A 27,432-nucleotide genomic window follows, 5' to 3' on the forward strand; every position below is an offset into this window, starting at 1 on the left:
GCCTCCGCCTCGGGAGGATGCGGAGGAGGGCGCGTTCGCTGTAGAGGAGAGGCGAGGGCAGTGGCGGAGATCAGAGAAGGCGTCCCGGAGGCGGGAGCTGCAGCAGGACTTGTAGGTGAGACCCTCCAAATGTGTTTCAGGGAAAGGGTGAGGGCTAAAAGTTTCGAGGGAACAGGCCCGTTTGGCCTAAGGATGAAGGCTCTGGAGGGAGGGGTATGGAAGGTGGCTGTCATTTATTGGAGTGGTTTTTCTTGGGGGTTGACCTGATGATGGCACTTCAGACCTAGATTATACGCTTTGCCGGGGGAGGAGAGGACGGCGCCCGGAAGAGACCAGCTCCGGCGGAAAATAGGGCTCTGCCCAGTAGGGGACACCACTAGGCCGACCGCGGAAGGGCGGCGCGAGCCGGGAGCAGCAGAGCAGGACACTTGCGTCTGGGACCGAGCCGGGCCCGGCGGGCCCCGCCCCCCGGCGCCAGGCCCCGCCCCCCGCCCGCGCGCAGGTAGGGAATAGGCGGAGCGCTGGGGCCCCGCCCCCAGGAGCCACCGCCCAGGCGCCAGCCGTCGCCGCTAGGAGCCGAGTCCCGGGAACTTGGGGCCGCAGGGAGGTGAGCGCGGGGCGACGGGCGAGGCCGGGTTCGCAGCAGCCGGACTCCGGGCCCCGGAGGGGCCGTGGGGTCGCGCCCGAGCATGCCCTGGGGCGGCGGTGCGCGGCCGGCGGAGGGGCCGGCGCTGCGGGGCACTCGGGCCCCACGTGGGCCGAGCCCGAGGCCAGAGGCCGGGGCTCTACTCGAACGGGGCCGCTGGACCGGGTCTGCCGACCCCTGGGACTCAGCTCGGACAAGACGCCTAAGGGGTCCCTGGGCCACGGGTCACCAGAGGTGGGGGCATGCTGATTGGGCAGAAGTTTAAAGTCCCGGGAGGAAGAGAGGGGACCGCCCCAGGGCAGGACCGCGCAGTCCCGCCTTCCTCCCAGAAGCGCCTGGAATTCATACCTTCCCCTCCCCTCCCCTCTCCTGGTTGAGCAGCCGCGGTCGGGGCGGAGTTTGTCCATTCAGTGTAGCAGAGGTGGAAACAGGTGCGGGAGGGTGGGCTCACAGCCAGGCTGGACCAGAGCTCAGAAATTGGACCCAGGACTCCTGACTTCCGGACAGAGGGGCTTGGAAAGGCTGCCCCTCCTCCGTTCCCCCAGGGCACTGTATTGGGTTAGAGAGGAGTATGTCCCTAGAGTATAAACCCACCACCCCAGAGCAGAGGGGAGCCCAGGTCTCAGCCTAACTGGGTGAAAGGCCAAGGGGGAAGGCCTAGAATTGGAGCCCCTAAGAGGGAGTGTCTAAGGAGGGGAGGGCTTGCGGGTTTGACCCCACACGTGGACTGGCTTCTCTTTCCCAATGGCTATAGATTTAGGACCCTGTGTGGGTGGCATAATGAGCCCAGAGTCTGTGTTATGTTACTGTCACTTGCTGTAGGTAAAGCAGAGCAAAGAGTGGAAAGTGAGCTTTTTTTTTTTTTTTTTTTTTTTTTTTTTGCGGTACGCGGGCCTCTCACTGTTGTGGCCTCTCCCGTTGCGGAGCACAGGCTCCAGACGCGCAGGCTCAGCGGCCATGGCTCACGGGCCCAGCCGCTCCGCGGCATGTGGGATCTTCCCAGACCGGGGCACAAACCCGTGTCCCCTGCATCGGCAGGCAGACTCTCAACCACGGTGCCACCAGGGAAGCCCGTGAAGCTTCTTTTAAAGCAGTGGTCCTCAGCAGGGGGTGATTTTTGCCTGCCAGGGGACATTCGGCAGTGTCTGGAGACATTTTGGTTGTCACAACTCCGGGGAGGAGGTATAGGGTGTAGAGGCCAGGGATGCTGCTAAACACCTGGCAGTGCACAGGGAAGCTCCCACCGCGAAGAATTACTCAGCCCAAAGTGTCAGTAGTGCTGTGCTGAGGTTGAGCAACCCTGGCGCAGTACCTGGGCCACCAAGTTACTTCTCATTGACTGCCCCTCCCTGCCTCAGTTTCCTCAGGGGTTAGAGGAGGAACTTGGAATAAGCCTAAATGAGATAAACGGTAAGGAGGTGTGAGGGCAGTTACGCCCTAGCAGTAGGCCTCCCTTGGTGCCACAAGCCTGCCTCTTCCTTGCTTAAACCGTGAGCCCTGCAGGAAGCAGTTCTGGGTGCTCTGGGGGAGGTGCTGGGAACAGGGGCCCTCTCACAGCTCTGTCCTGGAGTGTTTCGCCCCTAGGGCACCTCCCACAGAGGGTGAGCCAGGGCAACCCTGGAGGTCAAATACCCCTATGGGGGGCTGGGGCGCGAGCTCTGTTCTCATAGGTTTTCCCAACGCTGGATTGCTAGGTGGGCCTGGACGCCTGACGCCAGGTGACCAGCTGTAATTTTCCCTTCTGAACCCACACCTGACTCCTCAGTCACTTACACCGGGAAAATAACATCCGAGGAATAACAGGGCGCCTGATTCCTTGCGGCTCCCCAATCTGCTTCCCTCCTGCAGTAGAAAGTTCCACTGTGGCTGTGGGAACCCTGGGTGAGACAAGAGGCCCGGGGTGGGCCCAGCTGCTGGTGGAGTGATGCGCCCCCTGCTCGTGGTGTTAGCTCAGCACCAGTGAGAGATGGAGGACAGCAGAGCCACAGGCCTGGGGTTCCCCCGGTAGGCATGACTTTGAATTAATTGGGTTGGACTCAAGGAGTATGCTTCCGCTTTGCAGGGAATTGGGGTAGAGGGCTATCACAGAGGGGCAGGATGGGATGAAGCAGCCGTTCATGCCCAGGAGCCCAGGCCACCTCACTGCCCTCCCTTCCCACCTCCTGACAATATCCATCCCTCCCTCCCCCCACCACCCTGTTCACTTCTGGATCCTGGCCTCCTGACCTGGGAACCCTGGTGGGGTCAGAGGGCAGGTGGCAGTTTCTGGTTTGACTTTTGCTTTTTGGGGCTCCTTTTGGTCTTTTAAGTTTAAAAGGCTGGAGTGAGACTTTCATCTGTTCAGCTGAAAAAAAAAAAAAAACCATAATAGTGACCCGCATCTGTTGTGTGCCTCTCAAGGCACAAAGCGGCATTCAGACTTGGACAGAGCTGTTCAGGAAGTAATTGTCAGGGCCTGACATTGAACCTGGGCTGTCTGTTCCCAGGCCCAGCCCTAAAACCTTCTGCCACCTGCCAGCAAGAGTACCAGGTGACTCCTACCTGATGTGCTCATTTCTGAGCTGCAGCCATACCTGGTGTAACACACACGCACATATGCACATAGGCACACGCTCATTGCCTAGATGGGGACTCCTGGCCCTCGAAGAGGAGGAATAATCACACCGGAAATGCGCTGTGGGAGCAGCTGGGGTCCGAGCCCAGCTCTGGGTCAGTGGTGATGTTTTCACTGTGGCCAGAGCTCTTCACAGGGTTCCTGTTGATTTGCTGTGCACACTTGTCCCCAGGCGAGACCCCAGGTGAGAGCAAGAAGTCAGGGGTGTATGTTTGTGCATGTGACTTGGATGAGCCACCTGGCGCTTCCCTTTGGGTCGGGATGAGCGGTTGCGGGATTGGGGTGGCCCCGGCCCCCTGCCTGCCACCTGGTGCAGCATCAGGGGAGATGTACTCTCCAGGTTGCAGTTCCCCTTGGGTCTCTGTGACACCCACTTTGGAGCAGGCCTCAGTTTTGCCCCGGCCACCGTGGGGATTTCCAGAGTGAGCTCACGCCTCTGCTCCCAGTTTCCCATCCGGCTGGGCCAGGCCGGGGGAGGAGTGGCGGGGACGTCAGTGCAGGCTGACCTAGCGCGTGGGGACCCCGGCAGGGAGGCTGCCATGCAAGGGCAGCTCTCAGGACTGGCATAAAGGAAACAGTTTCTTCTCAACTTCAGGGCAGTATAGACAGCCACTGTGTCCACATTCCCTCATGCAGTAAGTTTATCCAGGGACCCAGATGCAAGACTTGAGGTTTCAAAGCTACGGGAAGGCACATTCCAAGCCCCTCTAGGAAAGTGGTTGGAGCTAAGCGGGCAGGGCAGACGAGGTGGGCCGTCAGGGACGCTGGTCTGGAGGGTGAGGGGCAGCAGTGGGAAGGGGTGATTCCCAGCTTGGGGAGCCGGGCCCAAAGGCTGGCAGGCACCTGGGCTATGAGAGTGTGGTCAGTAGGATGGGGGTCACTTAAGTAGTCCGTGCCTCAGTTTCCCCAGTGGGCTCACAGTAGTCTGCTTGGGAGGGTTGCTGTGAGGATTCCAGTGGTGATTCATGTAAAGCCTGGGCAGGTGCCCGGCTGCACTAAGAGTGCAGTGGGCGAGCTGTCACAATAACAGGAATGTGTCTGTGTGCCCTGGCACAGACTCATGGTGATGCCAGAGGTCTTACCTCGTCTCTTGAGCTGTTGGGGGGATGAGGTGAGAACATACTGCAGAACGGCAGCACCACTGTTATCCTGCAGAAGTGGCTGTGTCTGGGGGGGAGGGGACCCCCAGCACCACGGAGGCCATGGGAACAGTGGTGGGTTTCCATCTGGGAGTGGGGGATCAGGCTGTGAACTGCTGGCCCCCGCCCTCCAGCATGTGCATCATGATGGTGGGGGTGGTGGTCGTGGAGGCCGTGTCCTTCAGCCCTTGCTCCCTCTGGCCGGGCTTCTTGGAGGTGGGAGCAGGGTAAGCTTGGTTTTCTCTGCCTCCCACGTGTGGCCCCGGAGCTTGTGGCGAGAGGGTCCTCAGGTGGTCCTGCCCGGCTGCCAGCAAGAAGCACCTTTTCCCTCTCCTGGTGGCTCTCCCCAGGTCATGCCTCTAGTGTGGGCCCCAAAGGCCTGGAAGAGAAGATGGGAGAGCTGCCGTGGGACCCGGCAGAGGCAGGACTTGGAACTGCAGTCTGGCCTGAGCCCTGGCTGTTTAGCTCATGGCTTTATCAGCCAATGACAATCGTGAGATAAGGACAAGGGTGAGAGGATGTTTGTGAAAGTCCTTAGATAAGCTGGGAAGTGGCATCAAGCCTTAGGTGATGTCATTTCTGCTTGGCGGGCTGGGAGGGACTCATGAGTCAAAGGCCTGTGCACCTAAAACTCGTCCGCAGCACCTGAGTCACCACCCCACTGCCCGTTCTTTTGCCACTTTGCTTGACCAGTTCCGAGGTGGCAGGAGGCCACAGCCCCACCACGTAACTATGTAACCTTGGACAGGGGACTTCACCTCTTTGAGCCTCAGTCTCCCCACCTGTCAAACAGAGATCTGTCACCTCTGGAACTCTTGGCTCAGATGTAGAAACCAAGTGAGCGATGGTGGCAGAGGTCAGCTGGGAATAATAGAAGCTACCAGTTCCCAGCCACCAATTGTGTCCCAGGCACTGTTCACTCATGATCTCGTGTCATCCCTGGGGATGGGGGCTGCATCGTATCATTTTGCAGCAGGAAACTGACGCTCGGAAGTGATAACTTGCCCAGTCTCCCAGCGGGTAGGTGGCCAAGCCAGGGTTTGAGCCCTGTCTCCAGCTCCCCAGCCCTCATTTCTCAACAAGAGAACCCATACAGCTCCAAAGCAAGATGGGGGGATGGGGTTGGTGACGAGTGTGGAGAGCTCCCGTGGTCTGAGTGGCCTGGATGGCCCACGTCCATGTGCCCCGAAGCCCTTGCAGCAGCCTTTGGGGCTGGGGCCAGCCTCTTCCAGGGAAGGAGCAAAGCCCCAGGGCAGGATTCTGGGAAGTCTGGTTTATTAGCTCCTTAATGACTGTTTACAAGCTGAAAAGTGTTTGCCTGGCATGTTCCCTCCCTGCTGACAGCCGACCTGGGCCTCCAGAAGTGAGGGGCACCCAGCGCCCTGTCCTGAGTGTGTTGAGGTGAGGAACTCAGGGCAGCCCAGGGCCTGACTTCCGGCTGAGTGACGTTGGGTAAGGTGCTTACCTCTCTGTGAGATATGGTCAGACTTTGTCCCTCAGCTGCCTGTGCTCCCAGGGTGACCCCTAGCTAATGGTGACAAAGCCACCTAGATTTCAGACCCTTGGGAGGCTCCTTAGCATCTTATGCATAAACATACTGAGGCTCAGAGATGCCAAGTGGCTTGCCCAAGATCACACAGTGGTTAGGGCTGGGACTCTGACCCTGTGCCTCCCCCAGTTGGACAGTGTTTTCATTGTCTGGAGCCAGGCCACGAGGAGTGGGTGGAAGTTGGGTGGACTCCACCCTTGCAAGCACGGGACAGAGGCCTGCTCTGTGTGCCGAGGTTAGTCGTGTCTGGAAACAGCCTGGTCGCACCTCGGGGTGTGGGAGCCCCAGCAGGAGCGAGGTGGGCCTCTCCTGCTCCCCCACCCATGCTGCACCCCATTCTCCCCCCCCACTGAGCATGTGCTAAGCCTCTGCCTGTTCCAAGGTCCAGTGGAAACCCAACTCCCACTACTTCAAGATCCCAAGAGAGGCAAATCCTCACGAGTGTTTGGAGCAAAGCCTGGTTCACATCACACCTGGGACAGCATGGTGCCCAGAGGTGCTGATCCCTCTCCAGGATCCCTCCTGTGCCCTGGTGTCTGGCCTGGAAGGACCAGAACCTTCTGCACCCCTAGGGGCCACTTCTGACTCCTCTCCTTCACAGCAATGCTCAGGGAACAGCAGGATTGGGACAGAATAGGCCACCCTCCCAAAGGCTGCTGGGTAGAGCATCCTAGTACCCGGCCACTCTGCTCCCTTCCCGCTGTTGTCCTTAAGCTGCCATCGGCCCCCAGGCTCTGGAAGCCGCTACTGCCTGGGGTCTGGAAGGTCTCTGCTCAACTGCTCTCCCCCGATCTGCTTCCATCAGCAGCTTCTGGAGTCCAGAGATTCCCAGAGGGGCCTCTGGGAGGGCACCACGGTGGGCAGGGCCCAGCATTGTGGTCAGTTGGGGAGATCTGGTGCCGCTTCCACTTCCAATAATGCCTGTCCCTGTATGTTGCCAGCAGCTGCCGTGGGGACATGGGGCTCAGGCACTCCCAGCTGGCTTTCTGGAATTGGGGTCCCCACAGAATATGGGGGTATTCACATCTCTGCCAGCCCTGCTGGCGTGTGGTCCTGAGAAAGCCTCCGGGTGGAACAGAGTGGGGTTGTGAACATGGCAACCCGTCCTCCTCGCACCCACACGCTCTTGGCGGACACTGGGTTCCAGGCTGCCACCAAGAGCATGTGCCCAGCTCCCGCTTCCCGTGTCTGGGGTCAGCCGTGACGCCCAAGCCACTCTAACTGGGTCACGGGGAGCCCAGAGCCTGGGGTCTGATGGGGAAGGTCACCAGGTCCCTGAACCTGTCCCCAGGTTCTTTATCTTCTAGAGTTTGAGCAAAGCCGTTAAAGGTGGAGGAGAAATCGGGGCCTCCCCAGGCCAGGGCCCTCTGTGAGTGGGGCCTCTCCCTGTGGGTGGAGCACAAACCCACAGGTGGTTTCATTTTTCCTCTCCATTGGGGGCAGCTGGGCTGAAGGGTGGGCGTGCGCTGGGGCAGCCTGTGAAGTGTGTCTGCCGACTGGCACCTCTAGGGAAGTGGCTGCTTGCCGGGAGGGAGGGCGGCCACAGGGACGGCTCCTGCTGGGTTCTGAAGATAGATAGGCGTCCCCACCCCCCCGCCCCCGCCTTCTCTAGCTCTGATGATTGGGTCTGGCACACTTTGCTTCCCTCCCTCTTGGTCTGTCCATTTTTTGTCTTCCTAATCCTGCGTGACCCCCAGCTGGGTGCCTTTGCTCCCTCCTGCCCAGCGCTCCTGTTCCCACCGGCTCTCGCCAGGGCAGGGAGGCGTCCTTGGTGAGTCACCGGCCGTGCGGGCCAGCGGGTAGGGAGCCTGGGCGAGGTTGCAGTCTTTACATAAGCTGCTCCTGCCAGGCCTCGTGGCAGCCGGAGTAGCTCCGAGATCAGCAGAACCAGGGGTTTCGCTGGGGATTGCACCCTGGGCGAGGGCCAGCTTCCTCCTTGCTGCTTTCTAAAAATGACCCAGTTCCCAGAAGGGCTGTGGGGAGGGAAACATTGGGTTTCGGTTTCTGTGACAGGGAAGCCAGGGAGAGAGGCCACTTCCTTGCCCCCTGCCCTCACCCCGACATCCTGTGATTCAGCGGGGGACAGGCAGGTCCCAGCAGCCCTGGCCGCCTCCCTTCCCTGCAGACCGCCTGCCCACCGCCAGCTGGGAGGAACCTCTGGGCCAGGTGGTGGTTTCTTCCCTTCCTCTGTTCAGGGGGCCTGAGACCCTCCCCGTGGGGGTCCCGTAAACTTCCTGACCATGTCTCGTGCTTCAGAAAGCCTGTTTCCCCTCTGGAGGGGCTGCTCGCCCCTCCTCCAAGGACCCCTCCCTTCTCTCTGTCCCCATCTCTGACCACACGCAGGCTGAGTCCTCGTGTCAGTCGCCTGCTTCCGGCTCATGAGGTCCTCACAGCCGGGGATATGGAGAATCCATCCACCGTTAGCAAGACCAGGGGAGCTTTCAGAAACCTGCTAGTGTGTCGGTGGCGGGCAGGTGGAGAGGGAAGGCGGGCGCCGGAGCCAGACTCCTCAGGACCACGGAAGCACACGTGGGGGCAGGTGTGGCCCAGGGGGGAGGGGACGGTGGGCCCATGCAGCCTGGGGAGGGGGCACCCTGCCAGCATGTGCCCTGGTAGTGCTCTGGCGGGGGACCCGCGGGGGAGGCCCGGCTCACCCTGGCTGTGGCTGCCGGGACCGGGCTCAGCTGGCCGTGCCCAGCTCCACCCTCTGTGGGGAAACCGGCTTCCCCGGCGGCACCAGCTTGTAGTTTCTGAGTCTGTGTTTCTGCAATATGTACCAGCTCCTGGCTGCTGCTAAAGGGGTTATGCTACTGGGTGTGGGCACAGTGGTGGTTCAGACCCTGGGTTGGTCAACCCGTGGGTGCCTCCGGGTGATGTGAACTCTCTAGTGCACTGCTTCTTTGGATATGCACCCCTGCTCCCCCATGCTGGACCCCCTCTCTCTACCCAGGGCCCTTTGGGGGTCTCCTAGGTATCCTGGGGCTGAAGGCTTTTTTCTGGGGAAGGCCCCACCGAAGCCAAAATTGTTGCGGGCAAGTGACTGTGGCCAGCCGGGTGGGCCAGGCCCTCAAACCCCGCCCCCCCGCCCCCCCCCGCCCACGGTCTGGGCACCTTCGCAAGCCTGGGGGTCTCAGAGAGCAGCGGATGTGACTGGGCCAGGAGGAAGCCTGGTCCCAGGCTGTCACAGCTTCCTCTTCAGTGAGGAAGCACTTTGAGGGCGCGGGAGGTAAGGGCTGGGCGGGGCGGTGCTCCCAGTGTTCCAGCACTTTTTCTGTCTGGCCTCTGCCGTCTGGGCTGCCCCACGCCCTGGACTTGGGTTACGCAGGTGCCCAGAGTGGGTCCGACGACCCCTGCATCTGCCCCGAGCACTTGCCGCCCCCTCCCCCTCCCTCCCTGAGCCCCGAGGCAGGGGCTGGGCTTCTGGTGCACCTGCCTACCATCTCTGCACAAGTTGGGGGCACGCGGCCTCAGGAGCAGGCCGTCCCGTCTGTGGTGGAGAGCGACTGGGGCAAAGTGGTGTGTTTTTGTGCATTTGTTTTTTGGCCGCGCCCTGCAGCATGCGGGATCTCAGTTCCCCAAACAGGGATCGAACTCGTGCCCCCTGCAATGGAAGCGCGGAGGCTTAACCACTGGACCACCAGGGAAGTCCCCAAAGTGGTGTTTTTATGCCAAATGTGTGGGCCTCACGTGTGTCAAAGCTGGGCCATCACCTTGTCCAATCCCTTCGCTTAACAGAGAAGGAAACTGAGGCTGTGCCGGTCACGCTGCTTACAGGCCAGGGCTCTCAGCACTGCCCTATGAAGATGGTTAAGTGGCTCCCCGGGAAAATGTGCCCCAGCCCTGCCTCTGCTCTCCAGGGCCGCGCCACTTCTCTTTGGGATCCCTAGGATTTCCCTGGGGTTGGTCCGGTCTCACCAGTCCTTCGGCCTTGGATTGAGTCTGCCCTTCTTCCTGTCAGAAGATTGGGACAGATGCCAGCAGCACGGCAAGTCCTGGGCTACGGGTCCCAGCCAGGGGTGGTATGGCCTTGGGATGGGAGGGCTAGTTGGGGAATCTGGGCTGTGCTGGAGAAGGGGGGAAACAGGAGGTCCTCTGGGGACTCATCCTGGGACAGCATCCTCCATCCTTGGCCGGGCAGTGGTCACAGAGCAGGGGTGGGGCAAGCAGCACTCGGTAGAGCCTTCCAGAATGAGCCACTTCCTGGGCTGGCTGCAGGATTCTGGAAGACAGTTTCTGTTCAGGGTCAGTGTGGACTGACCATCTGCAGCCGTGCATGCGCCCACCCTCTCCCCCGCCTTCCATCCAGTTAGCCATTAACAGGGCTAACTGGGTTGTGGACCCTGTGTTGCCCAGGGGTGGGTGGGAGATACCTACAGGTAGGCAAATCTCTGTAGGATGCTATGAGAAAGTGGTTGATTTTGGCTGGTGGTAACGCGACAGGCTCCCTGGAGGAGATGACACTTTACCCTCCTTAAAGCAGCTGGTAGGTGTTGGCCAGGCAGATGGGGTGGAGCCTGGTGGGCCAGGTGCAGGGCCTCAGATGAGAGGAAGCAGGAGCTTGGGGAGCTGTGGGGGTGTGGTGTGTCCGGTGGTGTGTGGGGCAGGTTTTGAAGGGCACTGGTGTTGACTGTGGGGGGATGTAACCAGCTGTGAGCTCCAGCAGGACCCTCCCTGCTTGGTGACCTTACCCAAGCTCAGACCTGGCAGCCCCACGCTTACCACCAGCCTTCCTCCACTGCATCCCTCCCTCCTTGGTGCTAGTTTCCAAGGGCATTGCCCACCTGGTGCCTTCTCACTGTACCCTGGTCCCAGAGGAGGCCAAGCTGGAGAGCTTTCTGTGCAGGCGTCCCAGGTGAGGCTGTTGTCTTGGAGCCGTCCCCAGAGTGGTGCAGAGCGGCGTCCGAGGCGCCAGCCAGGCCGGCACCACGTCCCGTCTGTGATCTCCGAGTGACCTCATCATCCACGGCCTGTCTGCCCTGGGATGAAGGGTCAGGGCTCCCTGCACTAAGGGTAGAAGGGTGACGTCCAGGTCTTGCTCAGGCCTTAAGCAGGGAGCGTCCTGGGCCTCCAGCTCTGCCTCAGATCCCTCTCTGGCACCCCCTCCGCACCCAGAGCTCCTCTCACTCACCTGTAGTTGGACGACTTCAGCAACCAAGTGAAAGACCCCGCTCTAATACGTAAAGCCAGAGGGGTGCTGCCCATGGAATCAGAGGGGAGCCCAGACCCTCCCCCGGCCTCCAGTTCACCCCATGGCAGCCCCTTGGGCACCTCTGGGTAACCCCAGCCCTCTGAGGAACACAGTTTGCAAAGTGCTGAGATGCTCAACCAAGGTTCCCTCCAGGCTGGACTCTCTACTCTGTCTCCCTGATAGGAGGCTGTCCAGCCCGAAGTGTACCCCAGCTTTAAGGAGAGGGGGGGCGCCTGTTTCCCGAGGAGACCTCAGGCCCTATAGCCAGAGCAGTTTGAGTCCCAGCTGCTCTCCTTCCTGGCTGTGTGAGCTTGGGCAAGTTACTCAATCCCTCTGAGCTTCCATTCATTTTTTGTTTTTTGTTTTTTTCTTTTTTTTACTGTACGCGGGCCTCTCACTGTCGTGGCCTCTCCCGTTGCGGAGCACAGGCTCCGGACACGCAGGCTCAACGGCCATGGCTCACGGGCCCAGCCGCTCTGCGGCACGTGGGATCTTCCCGGACCGGGGCACGACCCTGTGTCCCCTGCATCGGCAGGCAGACTCTCAACCACTGCGCCACCAGGGAAGCCCTGAGCTTCCATTCTTATCCACAAAATGAAAGTGATGATAATGTCTATCTCGAAGGGTGTTTTGAGGACAAAGCAGGATAATGCACGCGAAGGGCCGAGCAAGGCCTGGCCCACCTGGGGCCCTGACCCTGTCCTGCCCCCGACGGCCCTCGGCGTTCTATCAAGCTGGGGCTGCCGAGTGCTCTGCTACATGGCAATGTCCCCTATGCGGGACTTCTCAGAAACAAAGGCTTACCCTGGAGTTGTTCACTTTTTTTGCACCAAGCTGCATATGTGGCATCTTAGTTCCCCGACTAGGGCTAGAACCCGTGCCCCCTGCCGTGGAAGCACAGTCTCTTAACCCCTGGACCACGAGGGAAGTCCACAAGTTGTTCGCTTTTTAATCCTTACTTTTATGTTGTGTGGATTTTACCTTAAAAAAAATTATTAATTTAAAGAACCAAAACAGCAGCAAAACATTTCCGAATCATTTGAACACTGCCTTGAATATTTGGCTTACTTTAATTGAAAACAGCTCTTAATCAGAAGATAGCCAATAATGCCTGCGTTTTTTAAAGTTAAATGTTTCTAGTAAAGTTCTGTAGAAACAGGAAAAGAAAGTAGGGACCATCTTGATTATGGTTCCCAGCCCAGAGCCCAGGTCTTTAGGTGGTTTTATTAGGTAAATGCCCAGAGGCTGCTGGCCTCCAGGCACTCTGAAGCATCCAGCTCATCACCACAAGGGCCTTTACTCCAGGGGGAGGAGGAGGAGAATATATCTCTTAATCCCTCACCTATGAAGCTGGTGGAATTATCCCCATTTTATAGATGAGGAGACTGAGGTAAATTAAGATTAAAAGGTGCAGTAGTCCTGACATGCACCCTTGAGCCTGCCCTCCCTTCCTTATAGGCTGTGAGCACCAAGGGAGCTGCCCTGCTTGACGTGGAGCCATCCGTCCATCTTTCCTTCTGTCTGCATCCATCCACCTCTCCGCAGAGCTGAGGCTTCACCCCAGAGCATCTGTGCAGAGTGAGGAAAGGACTAGAACATGCTCTAAAGTCCTCTGCAACAAGACCCAGGAAGGTGTGAGCTCAACACAAACCCTGAAGGTAGGAAGCTGGGTAGCCGAGTGGGCTGGACCCCAGGTACCAGCTGCTTTGCTTGCTTGCTTATCTGATTTTCAACAAATACGTACTAATGCTGCATGGGGGCCAGCACTCTTCTGGCAGTGGAGATGCAGCTGCGAATGAGTCAGAAAGAGGGCAGCGAGGGAGGTGAGCAGGGTGAAGTGATGGAGAGGCACATGGGGTAGAGGGGGCGCTGCCTCAGGCAGCCAGGGAGGGCTGCTTGGAGGAGGTGGCGCTCAAGCTGGGACCAGAATGATGAGAAGGAGCTACCTGCTCTGCTGTGTGATGATCTTATCTGGGGAGGAAGGGACCAGCAGGGGCAGAGGCCCAACGTTTATGGAGCACCTGCTGGAGACTTTTTTTTAACCAGCTTTACTGAGATATAGTTCACATTTAATTTATGTAATTCCCATAAAACTCATCCATTTAAAGTGTACAGTTGAATGGTTTTTAGTATATTCACAGGTGTATGTAACCATCACCACTGTCAACTGTAGAACATTTTCATCATCTCAGAGTGAAACCCACGCCCCTTAGCTGTCATCCTCCAGCCCCCTCCCCCAGCCCTAAGCCACGACTCATCCTTCTGTCTGTATAGATTTGCCTCTCCTGGACTTGTATTTGGACCCCTGGAGCAAGTGGTCTCTTTGTGTCTGGCTTCTTTCGCCGGGCATAACATCCCCCAGGCTCACCCGTATTGTAGCCTGTCTCAGCGTAGCGTTCCTGTTCGTGGTTGAGTGACAGTCCACTGTGTGGATTTAGCACATTGTTTTTATCCACGTGTATGTCTTTTTTCCACAGGTTATAGTACACTTTTTAAAAAATCTTTATATTATAGTTGATTTACAATGTGTTCGTTTCAGGTGTACAACAAAATGATTCAGTTATACGTGTACATTTATCTCTTCTTTTTAAGATTCTTTTCCTATATAGGTTATTACAGAATACTGAATAGAGTTCCCTGTGCTATACAGGAGGTCCTTGTTGATTATTTTATGTATAGTGGTGTGTGTATGTTAATCCCAACCTCCTAATTTATCCCTCCCCCCATCCATTTGTATGTCGGTGAGCATTTGGGTTGTTTATACCTTTGGGCCGCAACGAACAGGCCGCTGTGAACGTTCCTGAACAAGTTTCTGTGGCCATGCTGCCTGAGTGTGTGTCATGTGTACAGTCGTTTGATGCCCAGGACACCTCTCCGGCGGAGCGGGTTATTCCTCCCTTGTAAGGTGAGGACTTGGGTGACCCATGGTCAAGTGCAGGTCAAACCCTGGCCACCCGGCTCCAGTCTGTGCTTTTGACCACAAGCCCTCAGCACCTCCTCACAGAGGCTTGGCAGGTGCGGGGCGGTGAGGGGCCCAGGGTGGCCTGATGGGGTGGGGAAGGAGCAAGGAGGAGACAAAGCCACAAAGGGTCCAGAGGCCCCAGTGAGAAGTTTGGACTTTGCTTTAAGTGAGAGCTGGAGATCCTGGCCTAGCATTGAGCGGGGAGTGACATGGTATGATTTGCACGTTTCAAAGGTGGATTCTGCCGCCGTGTGGAAAATGGTCCCGGGGTGGGAGCTCGGGGGGCAGCAGGTAGAGGAGTCTGGAGGCTGTGGTCCTTCAGATGAGAGGCAACGGTGGCTCTTCTAGGAGCTGGACAGAGAGTGGGGAGCGGACAGACTGGGAACAGAGGTGGCTGCTGCCTTGCCCGGCCGTCCCACACCTCGGCGCCCGTCCCATGGCTGGAGGGCTCCTGTGTGACTCTCCCCTGAGTTGGCAGATGGATGTGAGGTCCCTGGCCTTGTGCGAGGGGAGAAGAAATCAAACCTGCCCCAGCAGCCTTGGGACGTGGGGAGAGGAAATAGTGAAGGGTTTTAGCAAGAAAAAGGTCACGGGCAGTGTGAGAGATGAAATGGAGAGAATAGATGAGGCAGAGGTGTTAGTTCTGGTGGGTCAAAGGGGGTGTGGGTGTCAGTGGCACCATCGATGGCTATGGAAAAGCCCCGGGTGGAGGTAAACTGCTACTTCCTCCTGGCTGGGCCATTTGGCAAGATCCATTGAAATTCAAGATGCAATTACTCTTCAATCCAGCAACTCCACTTCTAGAAGTTCGTCTTGCAATAATACTGGGACAAGTACACACGGTATAGGCAAGGGTGTTCGTTAACACTGGACATGAACCTAAACAACCATCAGTCTGGAATTAAGTAAATCTTGGTACATTGCACTCAGTGAAACCTTCCCAGTCATCAAGAAAGATCAGGTCAAGCTATCTGTCTGCATTGACAGGGAAGGATGTCCACGCTATAGAAGAAAAGGTATGAGTGCATGTAAAATGTTAAGTACACGTGTCCTTTTCCAAGTGCAGAGAGGCACCTGGAGAGGGGTGCACACCGAGCTCTTTCCTGGAACGTGGGGTGACAGGCGGGCCAGGAGTTCACTTTTCTGCTTTACAGTCTTCTGAGTCTTTTTTTTTTTTGGCAAGGTTCATATATCATCTTTATCATTAAGATCTAATATTCTTCCTTTGTGAAAAGAAAAAAGTACCAGACAGGTGGTAGTTTCACTTTCCTTTGAAAGAGGAACCTGCCAACCCTGGGGGACAGGGACCAGTGTGGTGGCTTTCTCATCTACCTGGGAATCAGGCTGAGCTGCTCCTTCCTTGCTCAAAGCCCAGGGATCTCTCCCCTGAGAACCACCTGCTCCCTGCACAGCTGTGGGCCCCTTGTCTGTGGGCTGCCTGGAGCCTTTCCCCTTGTCCTCCCCCAAGCCCTGCCCCCAGGACGAAGGCAGGGCTCTTTGGCCGAGGAAGCTGCCTCCGGCCCCCTGGCCTGCTCTGGCCAGGCTGATGCGGTGGCCAAGATCACGGCAGCTCTGCATCCCTGGCCCTCAATGTTCCTTTCTGGGTGAGGTCCTTGCCCGAAGCAGAGAGACTGGAAATGGAACGAGGTGGTGAGCTGGGGACCTCCCAGACCTCTGCTGCCCTGGAATGCAAATGAAGGATGAAAATACACCTTCTCACCCTACCCCACGCAGCCCAGAGTCAGTCTCTGCTTCATGGTTTAGTGTCCAGAGTTAGGTTTTTGTTCTGTTTTGTTTTTTCATTTATATACTTTTATTTGGGAATGTTTAAATCAATACAGAGAAACTAAATTTCAGAGACACTGAATACATTAGTTTGGATATCATTACTTTATTGTAAAAGAAACACGGAAATTATTTACATGATGAAAGATTTCAGAACTTCAGTGGCAGCTTCACGTGATGCCATTTCAATAGTGACTTATTTTAGTCGACGTATTTTCCAAGAATGTCACCATCTCTAAATAAGAAATCATCCTTGTCATCTAGAACTACTTTGGTGCCTCCATATTCTGGGAGAAGAACTTTATCTCCAACTTTCACACTAACTGGTTGAATCTCTCCACCCTTTCCTTTAGAGCCTGATCCAACAGCTACTACCGTTGCTTGCAATACTTTTCCTTGTGATTTTTCTGGAAGCATAATGCCTCCTTTGGTTACAATTTCGGCTGCACTTCTTTCAACCTTCGCCTCCCTTCCCGGAAATCCAGAGTTAGGTTTGAACCAACTTTCTACAGGTTGTTCTCAGTCTGGGCTGCCGGCCCAGGTACCACCCTGACACCCTGGACTGTCCCCGTGTCCCCTCCTGTCCTGCCGCCTCTTGACACACCTGTGCCCCCTCCCTGTTTCCATTCCAGCTGCCCCACCCCCCCGCCCACCATGGCCTCCGCTGACAAGAATGGCGAGAGCATCTCCTCAGTGTCCAGGAGCCGCCTGCAGAGCCGGAAGCCACCCAACCTATCCATCACCATCCCTCCGCCCGGGACCCCGGACCCCAGTGAGCAGGCCAGCATGCTGCCCCAGGTAAGGGAGCAGCTGGGCGCTCGGCGCCCTGCCACCGGCCACCGCTGTGCTCCCATGACACCTTTCAGGCAGTTTCACTTCCCGGAGGAGGGCCTTCTGGAGCCACAGCTGCCCTGTGTCCCGGCTGTAGGCTGTACCCCATCCTTCCTGGCCCCACACTTCACAGGGGGTGGGCCCTGAGCTCAGTCTCTGTCTCATGGTGGGCCAGGGAAAATAAGAAACACTTGCCGGTTCCGCCTGGGAATTGGCTGTTTCCGTTCCCTTGCCCGAGCCCTGGCCCTTCTGCGGGCGGTGGGCTGCCTGTGACTTGGAGGAAGGGGCACAGCGCGCCTGCAGCACCAGCAGCTGGATCCCAGCACCCGGCTCCTGCGGGGGGACGGGGGGGAATCAACGTTGCCAGCAGTCCAGACCAGCGTTCCATAAAGAGCTCATTGAGAACTAGCTGCAAAGAGCATGGGCTAAAAAAAAAAAAAAAAAAAAAAAAAGGCTTCCCTGTGGTGGCGCAGTGGTTGAGAGTCCGCCTGCCAATGCAGGGGACACGGGTTCATGCCCAGGTCCGGGAAGATCCCACATGCTGCGGAGCAGGTGGGCCCGTGAGCCGTGGCCGCTGAGCCTGCCCGTCCGGAGCCTGTGCTCCGCAGCAGGAGAGGCCACAACAGTGAGAGGCCCGTGTACCGCAAAAAAAAATAAAAACAGCGTGGGCTCCCCGCGCAGCCTGGGGCACCGGGGAGGCTGTCTCATGCCGCCCACTCATGCCAAGGGCTCTTTCAAACATGTAAAGCCAGGCGAGGCCAAGGCTTAGCCACGGCTAAGGCCTAAGGCAGGAGCGCTGGATAGGGAGCTAGGGAAGCGTGTGCTGGGATCGCCGAAGACACTAGAAAATGATGATTTGACCCTCGGAATGAAAGCACCTTGGGGTAGACTCGGGTCGAGGTTTGTTCTGTCTGGGTCTTCACATTGGGAGCCAGAGCAGAGCCAGCCCGGGATCTGGGCTGCAGGCAGTCACAGCCCATGCTCCTGCCCGCTGTTCACAGAGACCCAGGAACCCAGCCTTCCTGAAGAGCGTCAGCCTCCAGGAGCCGAGGGCACGATGGCAGGAGGGCGGCTCGGAGAAGCGCCCCGGCTTCCGCCGACAGGCCTCCCTGTCCCAGAGCATCCGCAAGTGAGCACGCCCGCCGCGTCTCCACCTCCTCCCCACCCACCCTGGGCCAGTCAACTCTTGGGACCTGGGCCCTGGGCCCTTCCCGGGAGGCACGGGCAGGCAGCCCATGGTCCAGGCGGGGAAACTGAGGCCCAGGCTGCTCTGTGCCTGGTAGGAAGCCACAGTGAGGAGGCTGAGGGGAGTCAGGGAGCTGGGGGTGGACCACTGCCCTTCGGAGCAGCTGCTGGGGCCTTCCCAGCTCAGCCCTCAGGCTCTTGACTTGAATCCCCCTCTGCCCATCTGGTTCCTGGGCACCGAACCAGGGGTCAAGGGGAAGCTGATCTGCCCCTCCCACTGCGTACACACACACACGTGCCCCGTCACCTCCCACTGCACACACACACGTGCCCCGTCACCTCCCCTGCACACACACGTGCCCTGTCACCTCCCTTGTACACACACTCGTGCCCCGTCACCTCCCTTGCACACACACAGTGCCCCGTCACCTGCCACTGCACACACACTCGTGCCCTGTCACCTCCCCTGCACACACACGTGCCCCGTCACCTCCCCTGTACACACACACTCGTGCCCGTCACCTCCCCTGCACACACACACGTGCCCTGTCACCTCCCCTGCACACACACGTGCCCGTCACCTCCCTTGTCTCCTCTCTGCGCACATGGCCTTTCTCTCATTGTGGTCGCTCCCGCAGGGGCACGGCCCAGTGGTTCGGGGTCAGCGACGACTGGGAGCTGAAGCGCCAGCACTGGCAGCGCAGGAGCCTGCACCACTGCAGCGCCCGCTACGGCCGGCTCAAGGCCTCGTGCCAGCGGGACCTGGAGCTCCCCAGCCAAGAGGTGCCCTCCTTCCAGGGCACCGAGTCTCCAAGACCCTGCAAGATGCCCAAGGTGGGCTCCAGAGGGGGGTGCGGGGCAGCAGATGACTTGGCCCAGGGCCCAGTTGACTCTGCTCACCACCTCCCTCCTATCCAGATTGTGGATCCCCTGGCCCGAGGACGGGCGTTCCGCCACCCGGACGAGGTGGACCGGCCCCACGCCCCGCACCCACCCCTGACCCCTGGGGTCCTGTCCCTCACCTCCTTCACCAGCGTCCGCTCCGGCGGCTATTCCCACCTGCCCCACCGCAAGAGGATCTCTGTGGCCCACATGAGCTTTCAAGCTGCCACGGCCTTCCTCAAGGTAAAGACACCTCTGCCCAGCCTGCTCCCTCTCTCTCCCCAGAGCATCTCATTCCCCAGGCATCTCTCTCCCCCCAGAGCATCTCTCTCCCCAGGCATCTCTCTCTCCAGAGCATCTCTCTCCCCAGAGCATCTCTCTCCCCAGGCATCTCTCTCTCCAGAGCATCTCTCTCCCCAGAGCATCTCTCTCCCCAGGCATCTCTCTCCCCAGAGCATCTCTCTCCCCAGGCATCTCTCTCTCCAGAGCATCTCTCTCCCCAGAGCATCTCTCTCCCCAGGCATCTCTCTCCACAGAGCATCTCTCTCCACAGAGCATCTCTCTCCCCAGGCATCTCTCTCCCCAGGCATCTCTCTCCCCAGGCATCTCTCTCCCCAGAGCGTCTCTCTCTCCAGAGCACCTCTGTCCCCAGGCATCTTCCTCTGTGCCAAGGGCAGTGGTTGCTCTGGGATCCCTGGGTGCCAGACCCACATCCTTCTAGTGGTCCCACTAGAAGTGGTCCACTTCTAGTTGTCCCTAGTGTGGACAGCTGGTTTCTGCACTGACACATAAGGTGGTAAGTAGGAAGTGAAATGTGCAGGCACCACTCACTGACCTGTGTTTACTGAACCCCCTTATGTGCTGGGCACAGGGGCTACAGAGTGAGTTGAGCCAGTGTCACTGCCCTAGAGGAGCCCTCAGCTCGGGTGAGGGCAGGTGTCACCATTCAGTGTGATAAGTGCTGGGGCCCACCCATAGGAGAGGCTGGTGTCAGGGAAGGCACTTGAGAAATATAAGGAAAGGTTTGCCAGGAAGGGAACAGCATTGTCAGCAGGGGGAACGGCCTATGCAAAGGCCTGGAGGTAGGAGGGAGTAGCAGGTGGTTTTAGTGAAGGGTGGTTACAAGAGGAATGGCAGGAGATGGGATCAAAAGGTCAGCAGGGGCCTGGTGTGCCGTGCCAAGAAGCCCGTGGGAATGAGGGTGCAGGATGAGTGGTGGGGTGTCAGGTGCCCAAGCCAGAGGGCCGGAGGTCACCAGGGAGAAGTTAAGAGCCAACCATGTAGAGATGGCTGCAGTCAGGCTACGCAGGAGCCGGAGCCAGGTCCTGGCCTCTCTCACAGATGCACGTGCTCTGGGCAGGGTCCCACCTCCCCAGACAGATGGGCTTGACAGACTCCTTTGGTGTCAGGGGCAGGGGTACCTGACCTGGGCTTGACGCCCATGCTTCTGTCTGGCACAGGGGCGCTCGGTAATGGATGCCACAGGACAGAGGTGCCGGGTGGTCAAGCGCAGCTTTGCCTACCCCAGCTTCCTGGAGGAGGATGCGGTCGATGGAGCAGAGACATTCTACTCCTCATTTTTTAGTAAGGCAAGCATGGGGTGTGTGGGCCCTCGGGGTCGGGGGACCGGGGTGGGTGGGAGCCAGGAGAGGTCACCCGGCCTCAGTCATGCTCTGCTGGGAGCCCCTGAGATGTCCAAAGGCCCATCGGTGGGATGGGGGTGCGTCTTTCTGTCGGCAGGGCAAGGACCTGGGGTGAGGAAGGGTGCCAGCCGGGAAAGTCCCCATCAGGGCCCACAAACACATGCCTTCTACCTCCCTTCCAAAGAGCCTGTCCGGCTTTGTCCTGCCCTTTAATTGAGCTACTGGGGGCAGTGCTGGAGACGGTGACTCCTCACACTGTCTCTTTTTGTGTCCCCGACTCCACACCCACTCCAGGAAGAAATGAGCTCCGTGCCTGATGATGTGTTTGAGTCGCCCCCACTCTCTGCCAGCTACTTCCGGGGCATCCCATGCTCGGCCTCCCCGGCCTCCCCTGAAGAGATGCAGGTCCCTCTGTGAGTTCTGGGCAATCCTCCAGGTGGAGGGAGGCGGCACCGTGGAGGAAGAGCCCAACAGCCCTGCCAGGGGGCTTCCCTAGACCACAGGTCCCTCCTGACCCCCCTCATGGGACGTGGGAGGGGAGGACACCAGGCTGAGACCACCGTCCTCACCAGGAAGGAGTCTGACCGAGCCCCGGTGCCCGCGGCCAAACGTGGCAAGCGTATCGCATCCAAGGTGAAGCACTTTGCCTTCGACCGGAAGAAGCGGCACTACGGGCTGGGTGTTGTGGGCAACTGGCTGAACCGCAGCTACCGCCGCAGCATCAGTAGCACCGTGCAGCGCCAGCTGGAGAGCTTCGACAGCCACCGGTGAGCCCCGCCCACTCTGTGACAGTGCGGGGAGAGGCGTAGGCCCAGGGGAGAAGGGCTGAGAGCCGTCCAGGAGGGCCTGGGAGCTTCCAGGTTCCCCGGGGGCCCCTCCCGAAGCTCCCCTTATTGTTCATCGAGCCTTTGGGTCAGGGGAGCAGGGACGGCCCCTAGGGTCACCCTACAAGCATGCACGTCACCTGGGAAGGGTTGTCGGGTGTTGCCGCCTCTTCTCCACCCTCCCCGCTTTCTGGGCCTGCCTCCTCTGCGGGGCTCCCAGACGGCAGCCCGGCAACAAGTGTTCACTGAGCACCATCACACAGGCCCTGGAACAGCGGAGCAGGGCGGGCAGGGTAGGTCAGAGGGGCAGTTAGAAGTTGTGACCGCGAGTGAAGGGACTGTGAAGAGGCCTGCACAGAGACCTTGGGGGAAGCCAGAGGATTGGGAAGAGGCCATTCTCAAAGAATGTACAATTAGCAGCAACCTGATAGACATTGGACCCTAAGTTAAAAAAAATTAAGTGATAGCAGGTGTGGTGAGTGTCCTGGAGAAGGAGGACAGAGGGTGGGAGTGAACAACTGGTTGGGGGGAGCATCGTCAGGAGCAGCAGCAGTTAGCTGGGTGAAGAGAGACGGCAAGGGCATCCCAGGCAAAGGAAGCATCATGTGCAAAGGCCCTGGGGCTGCAGGGATTGGGGTTTGTTCCAGGAACTGCAGGAGAAGGAGAGGAAGGAGGCCAGGGAGGTGGGCAGATGTAACAAGATCTTGCAACCAGTGGGGAAGGAGCCATGTTAGACTTTATCCCCAGGGCAGCGAGAAGCCATGGAAAGGATTTAAGCTGGGAGAGACGCAGAGAGGTGCATTTTAAGAGTTGCTGTGGAGAAGGATGAGTTGGAGGGGAGTAGTGGAGGATAGGGAGCAGGTGCGAGCTGTTGGCGGCTGGGGCTGAGGGTTGGGATGTGACTTTGGCTCCGCTGACCCGATGCCTCTGCCCGCAGGCCCTACTTCACCTACTGGCTGACCTTCGTCCACGTCATCATCACACTGCTGGTGATTTGCACGTACGGCATCGCGCCTGTGGGCTTCGCCCAGCACGTCACCACCCAGCTGGTGAGTGGGGCTAGGGAAGGGGGGCTCCGCCCTGGGGATCCTAGCCTCCCCCAAGAGGCGCCAGCATCTTGGGCCACCCAGTCCCTTCCACGGCAACAACCTGGCCCAAGCAGGAGAGTGCTCTGGGCTCACCATTGCTTTGCTTCTCAGCCCCTTCCCCGGAGGCCCTTCCCTGGGACAGAGAAACCCCTGACCCCCCGATCCTTCCACCTCTGCACCAGGTACTCAGGAACAGAGGTGTGTATGAGAGCATGAAGTACATCCAGCAGGAGAACTTCTGGATTGGCCCCAGCTCGGTAAGGGGCCCAGGCAGGGACAGCATCTCAGCAGGGAGCCTCTGGCCTTTGCCACCCCCAGCTGGGCAGGAAGGGGGTTGGCTTGCCTGGAAGCCCCCCTCATCAGGGGCCCCTAGGGGGAGGCTCTCAACGGAGCAGCCAGGTCTGGACCCGAGCTCACTCCCCACTGCCCTCCGCCCCCAGATTGACTTGATCCACCTGGGAGCCAAGTTCTCACCCTGCATCCGGAAGGACCAGCAGATCGAGCAGCTGGTGCTGCGGGAGCGAGACCTGGAGCGGGACTCGGGCTGCTGTGTCCAGAATGACCACTCGGGCTGCATCCAGACGCTGCAGCAGGACTGCTCGGTGGGGGCAGAGGCCCTCCGACCCCTGCGAGCCCCACCCTGGTCCCCTGCACCATCTCCACTTGCCCCAGCCTGGGGGAGGGGCCCTTCAAGGGCGGTGTCTACGCTGCCTCTGTCCTTCCTCTGCCCTCCCTGGCATCACACACCCCTGCACGCAGCTCAGCACATGGAGGGTGCCAACCTCCCCAGCCCCAGAGCGGTGAAAGCTGGGTCTTGGGAGTGTCCGTGGGGGTGGGGGTCTGGGAGATGAGCCTGAGCCCTGGACAGCAGGGCAAGAGCCCCGGCCCTGGAGCGGCCCTTGCCCACTCTGATGGTGGTGACCTTGTCCTAGCCATGACCAGCCTGCCTCCATCCTCCAGGAGACTTTGGCCACTTTTGTCAAGTGGCAGGATGATACGGGGCCCCCCATGGACAAGTCTGCGCTGGGCCAAAAGCGGACATCGGGGGCCGTGTGCAACCAGGACCCCAGGTACAGTCCCGGGCGACCCACAGCTGAGCTGAGGAGATGGGGCTGAGCATCATGTGGTCTGTACCACCCATGGGGATGTTGGCCAGTGGGCGTGGCAGGCTGGGGATGCCGTGGCCCCTCATTTTGCCCCCTCCGACCTCTGCTTCCAGAACCTGCGAGGAGCCGGCCTCCAGTGGTGCCCACATCTGGCCCGATGACATCACCAAGTGGCCGGTGAGTGTCCGGGGGGAGAGCGGTCCGGGAAGGGTGGGGAGGGCCTGCGTGCCGCTGCACAGCCCTAGCCGCTGCCTGTGCCCCTCCTGGCAGATCTGCACGGAGCAGGCCAGGAGTAACCGCTCGGGCTTCCCGCACATGGACTGCCAGATTCGGGGCCGCCCCTGCTGCATCGGCACCAAGGGCAGGTGAGCCGGCCTGGGCCCTGGGCCCAGAGCCCCTGTGCTCCCCCTCTGTCACCCACCCTGCAGCCGGCGTCCTCCCTCCCCACTCGGGGGCCGTCCGTGGTGTGGGCAGGTTCCTGCAGAGGGGCACCGCGTCCTGCCAGTGGTGCCTGCTGCTGCCGGGCACTGGGCGGGGGCGGGCAGGACTCAGGGCCCTGGCGTTCGCCTTGCCTCCCTGTCCCCCAGCTGTGAGGTCACCACCCGGGAATACTGTGAGTTCGTGCACGGCTATTTCCACGAAGAGGCCACGCTCTGCTCCCAGGTGAGGTGGGGTCTGGTGGGGCCCTGGGCGCGAGCAGCCAGGTGCAGCAGCCTGTATGCTCTCCTGCAGCGGGTATCTGGTCCTGCCCCCTACATCGGGGCCTCGGACCCAGCGGGATCCTAGGCGCTGACTGCCATGCTCTCACCCCCAGGTGCACTGCTTGGACAAGGTGTGTGGGCTGCTGCCCTTCCTCAATCCTGAGGTCCCAGATCAGTTCTACAGGCTCTGGCTGTCTCTGTTCCTCCACGCTGGGTAAGAGGTGCCTCGCTGCCCACCTCCCAGACCCCTGTGGTGCCCACCCACCTGGACTCCCGGAGGAGGGGCCCCTGGGCCAGGGCGCAGCCGGCACGACCTGCCAGACCCCGCTGCTCCCGAAGTCGCTGGCTGGCAGACGGGGCGGGGGGCTGATGCCCGGTGTGTCCCCGCCCAGCGTGGTGCACTGCCTCGTGTCTGTGATCTTCCAAATGACCATCCTACGAGACCTGGAGAAGCTGGCCGGCTGGCACCGCATCGCCATCATCTTCGTTCTCAGTGGCATCACCGGCAACCTTGCCAGTGCCATCTTCCTCCCGTACCGCGCGGAGGTAGGGACTCAGGATGCGGCAGGGAGGGCTAGCTCTACTGCTTCCACGCCTCCCGCCTGGCTTGGCCTGAGGGACGCACAGCCCCTGCCATATCAGGCTCAACAGCGGATGGACAGCTAAGCTGGGGGCTTCCTGGCCAATTCCTTAGTCCATCCCGAGGCGCGAGGGAGCAGTGATGCCCCTGGGTCACGTGTAGAGGTCACCTCCAGGAAGACCTGGACCCTGTCCCTCACTCTGCCCCTTTGCTTCATTTCTCTCCGTGACCATGACCACCGCCTGCAGCGCGTCCCATAGCTGTGAGTTGGGCCATATGAAGTTGCCCTCGTGCAACCGTTCTTGACCCAAAGAAATGGCAGTTTTTTGATCAGTCAGGCTCACGCTGTGGGCTTGTTCAGTGTCTGTCCCTCCCCACGTGCGCTGCCTGGAGCAGTCTGTCTTGCTTATGGCACTGGGCGTGCGCGTAGTAGGTGCTCAGTGTTGCAGAAAGGGTGGGCGGAACGAGCCCAGCTTTGTTCCAGCAGCTCCAGCTGCACCTCTCCTGCCCCCCGGCCGTCAGGTTCGGGGTCCCCACCCTGGGAGGGGCTCACGGAGAGGATGACCCAGGTCCTGGGGCTCCAGCCTGGCTGTGCCCAGGCCTCCCCACAGGCTCCCACGTGGCACCCGGAAGTGACCCTGTCCCCTCCCCGTCCACCCACCGCAGGTGGGCCCGGCAGGGTCGCAGTTCGGCCTCCTGGCCTGCCTCTTCGTGGAGCTCTTCCAGAGCTGGCAGCTGCTGGAGCGGCCCTGGAAGGCCTTCCTGAACCTGTCGGCCATCGTGCTCTTCCTGTTCATTTGCGGCCTCCTGCCCTGGATCGACAACATCGCCCACATCTTTGGCTTCCTCAGCGGCCTGCTGCTGGCCTTCGCCTTCCTGCCCTACATCACCTTCGGCACGAGCGACAAGTACCGCAAGCGCGCCCTCATCCTCGTGTCGCTGCTGGTCTTCGCCGGCCTCTTCGCCTCGCTGGTCATCTGGCTCTATGTCTACCCCATCCACTGGCCCTGGATCGAGTACCTCACCTGCTTCCCCTTCACCAGCCACTTCTGCGAGAAGTACGAGCTGGACCAGGTGCTGCACTGACCACCTGCCTGGCGGGGCTGGCACGGCTGCTCCCACGCAGCGCTGAGGACACGGAGACTGTGCCCGGGTCAGGCTGCCTGCCTGCACAGCGCCCACCCCCCGCTCCAGAGACCCTGTGGGGCCGGCCCTGCTCCCAGGAGCTCTGCCCCCAGGAGAGGCTGAGTCTGCGGGAGATGGTCATCAAGGGCGGCTCCTTGGGGGACTGAGGGCCCCCTTCCCCAGGCCTGGGCTGGGGGACACTCCGAATATGTGTTTCTCTGCAGCTCAGGGCCCAGGCCCTGACATCACCCTGCTCCCCTGCTGTCAGGACCACTTCCTGGGGGGTGGGCTCCTTTCTTCCCAAGGTCCTGGGCTGCTGCCCATCTCCCACCTCTGGCTCTGCTGGTATGTTCCCCCTCCCCATTGCTGTGAGCCTGCCCTTCCCGGGGACCTGGCTGGGGTTCCCACCAGGTTCCCAGCCCTGCCCGGCCACGGCCCCTACCTGTTTCCCCTCCCATCTCTGCCCTGTGAATCCACGCCCTGCACTCATCCGTGGCCTGGTGAGCCTGCCCATAACGCTCCGGGTCCAAACCTTCTGGGACAGGGTTTGGCAGTGGTCTGGGGCAGAGAAGGAGCAAAGAGACACAGACTGGCAATCTGAGAGCCTCCGCTGATCTCAGCAAACAGAGGCTGAACCTGCCCCGCACCCAGGCCCCCCAGCCCCTCCCAGCCCAGTCCCTTCCTTCAAGTCAGTGTTCTGCCTCCTGGGGCTGGACTGACACCAGCCAGCCAGCCATCCTCTGCCTCACTCCTGCCCAGGTGAGGGCAGGGCCACCCCAAGGACCTGTGTCCAGGGGTTGCCCAAGGTCAATCAGGCCTTTTTTTTTTTTTTTACCAGTTTATATTATGGTCCTAATTTTTTTTAAAGTAACACTAACTTTGTATGGACGATGTCTGAAATGTATTAAATGATATTCTTTAAGAAAGTATCGTCTTTTGACCTCCAGCCTCGCATAGAATAAAAACTGGAACTTTATTTTGGGAGTGGGGGGTGGCAGGGTCAGCCGTGAGGAGCTAGGGGGCAGGGGCTTGGCCCAAAGGGACAGTGGATGCCTGTGGGTCTTGTGGGAGATCTGGTTGGAGAAGAAGCCAGGTTGGGGTCACATGGAGGGGCTCAAGGGGGCCCTTGAGAAGGTGGTGTCAAATCTTTAGACCCCTGCGTTCCCCAAGCCCCATCAGGGGTCTGGCTGGGTGGAGGGGAGGGCCGTCCTGGCAGAAGCAGTGCGGTCCATTCCCTGCGCCCCCCAGCCCTTCATCCCACACCCCGTGGGACAGAGGACCCACAGTAACCGTGGGTGCCCAGGGTGGGTGGGTGGGGGAGCTGGGAGGTGGCCCCTGCCCTTCCCTGCTCCCGGCTGCCTCCATTCCAGGGATGAGGATGGGAAGGGGCAGCCCTGGGCCTGGGGGAATAAGGGCCCCCTGGGCACCCGGCTCCTTTGGTGAGGACGCTGAAACAGGGCTGCAGGCCGCCTCCCACTGTCCCCAATTCACCCACCCAGCCACGTGTGGGCACAGTTTGGATGCAGGGGGTCCAGGAGGCCTCGCGTGGACAGACTGGAGGATACAGCACTCATGCCCCAGCAG

General features: G+C 59.7%; 1 protein-coding gene across 10 annotated transcripts; it reads left to right on the forward strand.

The window, feature by feature from the left end:
• On the forward strand, nucleotides 1-26,776 carry RHBDF2 (rhomboid 5 homolog 2). 10 transcript variants are annotated; one of them, XM_089901644.1, is made up of 19 exons: nucleotides 1-115; nucleotides 12,595-14,041; nucleotides 14,888-16,681; nucleotides 17,716-17,843; nucleotides 18,538-18,733; nucleotides 18,818-19,024; nucleotides 20,242-20,370; nucleotides 20,719-20,837; nucleotides 20,997-21,191; nucleotides 22,186-22,297; nucleotides 22,519-22,593; nucleotides 22,777-22,938; nucleotides 23,297-23,406; nucleotides 23,556-23,619; nucleotides 23,713-23,807; nucleotides 24,030-24,105; nucleotides 24,257-24,357; nucleotides 24,536-24,689; nucleotides 25,390-26,776. In XM_089901644.1, exons 3-19 carry the CDS (start codon nucleotides 16,538-16,540, stop codon nucleotides 25,807-25,809), a joined length of 2,487 nt encoding a protein of 828 aa, XP_089757770.1. In that variant the 5' UTR covers nucleotides 1-115; nucleotides 12,595-14,041; nucleotides 14,888-16,537; the 3' UTR covers nucleotides 25,810-26,776. The 10 variants fall into 10 exon arrangements, with proteins under 10 accessions (XP_089757770.1, XP_022445218.1, XP_089757772.1 ...); XM_022589510.3 differs by having other exon boundaries at nucleotides 12,595-12,794; nucleotides 16,516-16,681; XM_089901646.1 differs by adding an exon at nucleotides 282-502 and having other exon boundaries at nucleotides 11-115; nucleotides 12,595-16,681.
• The last annotated feature ends 656 nt before the right edge of the window (nucleotides 26,777-27,432 follow it).

The sequence above is a fragment of the Delphinapterus leucas genome, chromosome 19, assembly GCF_059928025.1.
Source record: "Delphinapterus leucas isolate spDelLeu-1000000601 "Yukka" chromosome 19, BTC_Dleu_Yukka2, whole genome shotgun sequence".
NCBI classification, from domain to species: Eukaryota; Metazoa; Chordata; class Mammalia; order Artiodactyla; family Monodontidae; genus Delphinapterus; species Delphinapterus leucas.

Bases quoted from the DNA above. Each gene is read 5' to 3' on its own strand.
- RHBDF2 (XM_089901644.1), top strand. From the start codon at position 16,538: ATGGCCTCCGCTGACAAGAATGGCGAGAGCATCTCCTCAGTGTCCAGG. The intron at 20,371-20,718 runs GCAAGCATGGGG...CACCCACTCCAG, and splicing joins ACTCCTCATTTTTTAGTAAG to GAAGAAATGAGCTCCGTGCC. The intron at 23,808-24,029 runs GTGAGCCGGCCT...CCTGTCCCCCAG, and splicing joins TGCATCGGCACCAAGGGCAG to CTGTGAGGTCACCACCCGGG.